The following is a 6,174-nucleotide window of genomic DNA, read 5'->3' on the forward strand; positions in this document are numbered from 1 at the left end:
TAGGGAATCTAGTACTTCCATATTTGCGAGGATCAGGTTTGACATGTCGTTAGAATACCGCTAGGGAACGCAATAAGCTAACGATGAGGGTTCTCACAAGTGTAGCATACGAACAATTGGATGCATGTTTGTGTGCTACCATGCTGTTGGGCTGGATGTCAGGTCTCTCCAGAGCAATGGTGATGCAGTTAAGGAAGATGAAGAGGAGGACGATATGATCAAACATCTTGTGACCTATGACCCTCTGACACCACAGTCTGAACCTGAAGAGAAGCAAAAACAGAAGGAAAAAAGAAGCATCAGCTACTCCAAACCTTTTCTATGATGTTTGTATGATTTGTCTTATGTGATTTGCACATCACCTACACCACTTCCATCACTGAATTCTTAACATAATATGCCTCACACAAAAAGGACTCATATGAACAGATCTATTCCTAAATAGATGTGATTTAGGAAAATATGTGGCATTACTTAGAAGTTTCTCATAGGTACAAGCATAATTCATGATGGGTCCAGACCTGTCGGAGCAGAGCGGCTAATCCTGAATCAGTGTGGAATTTCCAAAATATATAACAAACGTAATGAAAAAATACAATTCAGTTACCGGGTTATTTTATTTTTCTTGACATATTTTGACACAACAGCTTCTAGGTTTCAATAACTGTTATGAAAATTCTCTGAGAGTTGCCTCAGGGTTGTCGCTGTCCAACATCATCATCCTCTGATATTCTCTAGACTACAGTAATACCTCAGTGACTGATGTCTCCTCCACCGCCTCGCATAATAGCCATGAACCATTTTGCTTTAAAAAGACGTTTTTAGCAACTAACATGCAGCCTGAACAATTCTGTCCTTGTTTCTGTCACAGTACAGAGCTGCTCTCGTGACACATCAGTGACAAATGTACTATTAGGATTTATTTTGGGTCCTCTAATACGACTACTGACTCTGCTAAACTGGTTATGTTTTACGTAGTTTGCTGATTTCTGATAGCAGTGCTTGAAGCTCCACAGTGTGAAATTCTTTTTACTTTCTTTTAACATTTTGCCAATGAAATGTTCCAGGAAGCCTTACATGAAGATTTTAGAGCTGCTGATGATCAAATCTTACAAATGCACACATTTAAGAAATCAATGTGAAATGGGTGAGTTGAAGTTGAGTTTGGTGAATCTGACTGTTTTACTCTCAGAAAACTAGAATGACTGCATTGTGGTTCTATACCTCTGCCAACCAGTCAAGCTCATGGCGATGGGACGGACATGAGGACACAATGAGCTTGACGTTTGACCACCAGAATCTAATCAGCTCATCCTTGAGTCCGGTGCTTAGACATTAGTGCTAAATTTGAAGAAATTCTCTCAGTTCCTGAGATACTGCATTCACAAAAATGGGCCGAACAGATGGACAACCTGAAAACATAACACCCGCCGGCCACAGCTACCGCAGGCATAACAACTACTAATTAAGGACAAGAATACAAAAATGTTCTTAACTGAATCCCAGCGTACAGGTTTACACTCGAGCAGATGTAATTGATAAAAGTGAAAAAGGCTTTAATAAATCTTCACACTTTATGTGTGAATTTTCACACATGCTGTGGTTTAAATCACCTAGGTTACTCAGAAGAGTATCACGGGTTGTATGTGTGTGTGTGTGTGTGTGTGTGTGTGTGTGTGTGTGTGTGTGTGGGTACCGGTTCTGTGGAGAGAACAGATACAGGGACCACTCCTCATGATCCCGGCACCACTGAGGCTCATATGGCTCCAGCATAAGCTTCAGCTTCTTACAAAAACTCTGAAAGGAACACACACATGTTCATTGGTAATTTATATGTATTTAAAGTCCTTATTTATAATTTGCCCTAAAAATAAAAATGAATGAAATTAAAATTACATAACTATACACCAGTGTGTACATAAAAAGCACAGATCTTTCTAACAATGTTCCAAATAAATGCTTTTATTAACTATTAACATCTATATGTTTTAATCTAAATCAATAAAACAAAAGCAGAAAGCTGCACCTCTTCAATCTCCTCCTCTTCCTGATCACTGTGGTAATGTGTCGTCAGAGGAGCGTCGTCGTAGCAGCGGTCAGGATGAAGGAAGGTGGTGCCGTTGCAGTCGAGTGGGTGGACCACAGGCACCTGCAGGTACTCTGGCTGGTCCAGAGACTGCTCTGTGCTGCTGAAGTTGGAGCTTGTGTGTGTGTCGGATAGCAGGGACTCCATCTCTCCTGACTGGCTCTTCCTGTGGAGGCTGGGGGCTCGACCAATACTGGTCCAGCTAGAGCGGCGGCTCCCTGGCCCACTGTCCCACGCACACTGTGAAATCAACTTTAAACAATGATGATATCTGGAATACAAGGACTCTTCAGTGTTGCATCAAAACAAATGATCCTAATTTCTTCATAAGGTGAGTCAACAAGTGTTACTCCACATAGCGAGCTGTGCACAGGAAGAATGGCAGGGAGGTAAAAGAAAGAAAATGCTTTTTAGAAACAACCCAGCAACTGTGAGGAAGAACAAAACCCACCACAGCCTCAGTTCCGACAAAACACAGCTTAGACTGTAAAATAAGATGTGCAGTGCGCTGTGTGAAACTCGAGTCAAAGAATGAAAGAATGTGGTAACAGTCAAAAGCACCTACATTTTTCTGCAAGCAAAAGTAATGCTGCAAATTAGTACAACCACATTAACCCTTGCAAACAGCTGGAGCCTTAAACAAACACAGAGGCTAGGCTGATGTCTCCCCTAGGAGAAAACACCATTTCAATTCTGGGTAGACCTCACGGTTGTGTGCGCCCTCTCACCGGACACGTTCACAGGAATAGACCAGGTGTGAGGATATAGTGACCTGAACATTTGTGCCAAATCTGAAGAAATGCCCTAAAGGCATTTCTGAGATATTGTGTTTACAAGAATGGGCCGGACGGACAACACAAAAACATAATGGCTCCCCGTCGAGGCTATCACTGGCACGGGGGCATAAACGAGACTGATTCTCATTTTGACCAGAATCATGCCACTCTGGACAACAGCAAAGGACAAATGCATGCTAGAGTTCATTTAAACAAACCCATGGAAAAGCCATCTGAGCTGAATATGTATGAATAAATTAAAAACAACAAAAAAAAGATCCAGTCAGAATGCCTCCATGGACATTCAGACAGTCTTATCAAAACAGACACTAATAGAGAAACAATACCCCAACACACAGCGCTGTGATGCGGTGTGTGTGAACGGGCAATGAAAAGATTTTTCCCTGCACTGCGCAGGTTACACTCTGTTATGCTGCAGAAAACACATTTTCTACTGGGGTGGTTCTGACACACCACCTGATCAGAGCTGAAAGTGAGTTTGCTTGGTTCCCTGCTTGATGTACAGCACTCACACACCAGCTCCGGACATGAGGCAATAAAGCAATAAACAAAATCCTAGCCAGCTCTAATTAAATCACAGAGAATAGGGTTTGAGTTTTAAGACCACAAAGACCTCAGGAAACAGAACAAGAACATTTTTCATCTTCCCTCAACTGAAACATGTCATCAGTTGCTAGCTAGGCCTATGCATCAAATCGCCCAGTGCCATGGTAAACAAAACTGCCATTTACCTCAAAACTATTCAAAACATCTGGCTGTGCAAACGTTTTATGAGGAAGGAAATGCACTCGAGTCATTTTTTTAGGCACTGACATAAATTTTGCTGAGAAGGACTGAAACAAAGCAATAATCAAACAAAACTAAACAAACAAACTCTGCAAGGTACAGTATCTTTACCAGCAGATAATAGCGGAGGTGTCCCCACAAAGGATCCAGGGGACATTTTGTTTGTGAGAGTCAATCACAAATCACAAATCAAATTTCGAAACTGATCTTGATCATCATATTTAAACACTGTTCAGCCTGGACTTTTCTCCTATGTACTGTATATTTCTGCTTGGCTGCTGAGTTGTAAACATTGACTGTTCCTGTAAATCAACTTTATATCCCAGAGTTAATGTGGTGATAATATACACGACCAGTCAAAGGTCTGGACACACTTTCCCGCTGAACTGAATGGGAAAGTGTGTCAGCACTTTTGACCGGTAGTGTTGATAAGAACATGTGTCTGGGGTCTCACCGGTGACCTCTGCTCGAGGCTGTTGATGTCTATTGATGCACCACTTGCACGACGTGATTGGCTGTAGTTTATGGTGGGTGTGGCTGCGGTGTGTCTGATGACTGGCAGATGTGGAGGAAGAGGAGGAGGGTGGGGCATGGAGGCTTTTGGGTTCAGGAGGCCATTGGGGCTTAGCATCATGGCCTGGATCTTAAGCTCTGCACACACACACACAAATGGTGTTTGTTAAAAGATAACTCCGGTTTATAAATATGAATTGAATGATGAATTCTTTTCACAGTTTTCGCCATCATTTGCATCAATTATGATTAGAGTTATAACTACCACTGAGGACCAGATGTGTAGTTTAAATTTGATTTTAAGACAGGAAGTAATTTGAAATACATGAAGAAAACATCATGAAAAGTATCCAAATTACTTTAAAGATGCAGTGTGTGAGACTTAGGGGTGAGGTTGCAGATTGCAGACAGACCTCACAGACTGTTTACAGCGATTACCGTAAATGTAGGACAAGATGTGCACTTGAAAAAAAAAGTGCAGCTGACAAAAGCAAACAGTAGCTCAACTGACCACAGTGGGTTACCCAGCACTGGCCATGTTCTACGTAAAGCTGTCAAACAAAAACTTGCATTTGGGTTAACTTTACCTGTTAAGCTAAATTACCTGTCCTGCAGAAAACAGGTAACTTTGGCGTCATTCTGGAAACATTTGCCCCTCATCAAGGATTCCCATCTGGGAAAGGCCACAGCTGTGTTTTTCCTCATCTTGTGCCGTCGCCTATCCCATTTCTTTGTGTCTGCTTCTTTGACAAGAGGGATTCAGGCTGTCTTGCTTTTTCTTGTGTTAAAGCATTAAGTACAATCCTCCATTTCTTCACATTACAGCTCTTAAACTCACAACAATGCTTCCTCTTGTTTCTAACATTACTTCTTCATCGTCTTCCAAATGTCACCAAATCCAAGCTGCTACTTCAACGTGAAAATGTGAAATTCATGTTCTAGAGCCAGTGTGTGGTTTGCACATTCTGGGCTTCTGTAAAAAAAACACGGTGACTCAAGATGGCAGCCTCCATGATGGGGGACCTGCTGCTATGTAGATGTAAAAGGCTCATTCTAAGCTAAAGAAAATGATTACACATTAATGTATACTATAGCCTGGTTCTGCTAATAAATCCTTCTAGATCTTACACACTGCACCTTTAAAAATGTATTGAATTTTTGTGTCCCTGAACTATTATCTAAGGGTGATCTCGTGACATTATGTGTGATACACAACTACATCAAGTACAGCAGTAAGTACAGTAAGTTGAACCAGGAGTCCAAATGATCCTGCAAGGTGACTGTAGGTGAGTCTGGATTCACCTAGAGTCTGTTCAGCTCTAAGTTGATCTAAGAGTTTGTACCTGCAGCATATAACTCTCTCAACTTCTCCTCATCCTCGTAAGAGAGTGACTGTGCCTCGTCATCTGTCTCAGATCTGTTGGCATCACCCTAAAAGCACACACACACACACACACACACACACACACACACACACAAACACACAGGGATCACCAATATCATCATAACCTTCATCATCATCACCTTTCTCACTGTTTAACTATTGTAAAAGTGAAAAACACAAGCAAGTGAAGAGGGAAAGACTGAGAGACAGAGTGGGAGGCAGACGGGCGGAGGGGATCTCCGGTATTCTCTAGTTGAGTTATGTGCTTGACTTTGGCAGCGATCTCCTGTAGTCACGCCAATAAAGCTTTACTGAATTTAATTAAAATTCACGCCAGAAAGATGGAGGCAGACAGCTTTGGCAAAGCGTGTCTGAATGTTTGTGTGTGTGATAGAGAGAGACGGAAAGAGAGAGAGAACAAGTGCTCTCTGATGCTGGAGATAAAAGACGAAAACTAAACAACAAAAGCTCACCAGCTGTGAATGGCAGGCGATATCAAACACATCCCTACCCTGGAGACGACAGTGTGTGCGCGTGTGTGTGAAAGAAAGATACAGAGAGCAAGAGAAAAACGGATGGAAAGAGAGATAGAGCAAGGAAAAACAGCT

The 6,174-nt window shown here is 42.0% G+C and overlaps 1 protein-coding gene across 1 annotated transcript in view; it reads right to left on the bottom strand.

Annotated features, from left to right (window-relative positions):
• The window catches only part of LOC109968221 (voltage-dependent T-type calcium channel subunit alpha-1H-like), a 47,332-nt gene that overhangs the window by 16,051 nt on the left and 25,107 nt on the right, over positions 1-6,174 (bottom strand). Inside the window, exons 14-18 of the mRNA XM_020614322.1 lie at positions 5,526-5,613; positions 4,124-4,320; positions 2,027-2,338; positions 1,697-1,797; positions 140-263 (exon numbers count right to left, since the gene is read on the bottom strand). Coding sequence (XP_020469978.1) covers positions 140-263; positions 1,697-1,797; positions 2,027-2,338; positions 4,124-4,320; positions 5,526-5,613 — 822 coding nt within the window. The remainder of the gene's footprint in view (positions 1-139; positions 264-1,696; positions 1,798-2,026; positions 2,339-4,123; positions 4,321-5,525; positions 5,614-6,174) is intronic.

The sequence above is a fragment of the Monopterus albus genome, unplaced genomic scaffold (assembly GCF_001952655.1).
Source record: "Monopterus albus unplaced genomic scaffold, M_albus_1.0 scaffold144.1, whole genome shotgun sequence".
Taxonomy (NCBI): Eukaryota; Metazoa; Chordata; class Actinopteri; order Synbranchiformes; family Synbranchidae; genus Monopterus; species Monopterus albus.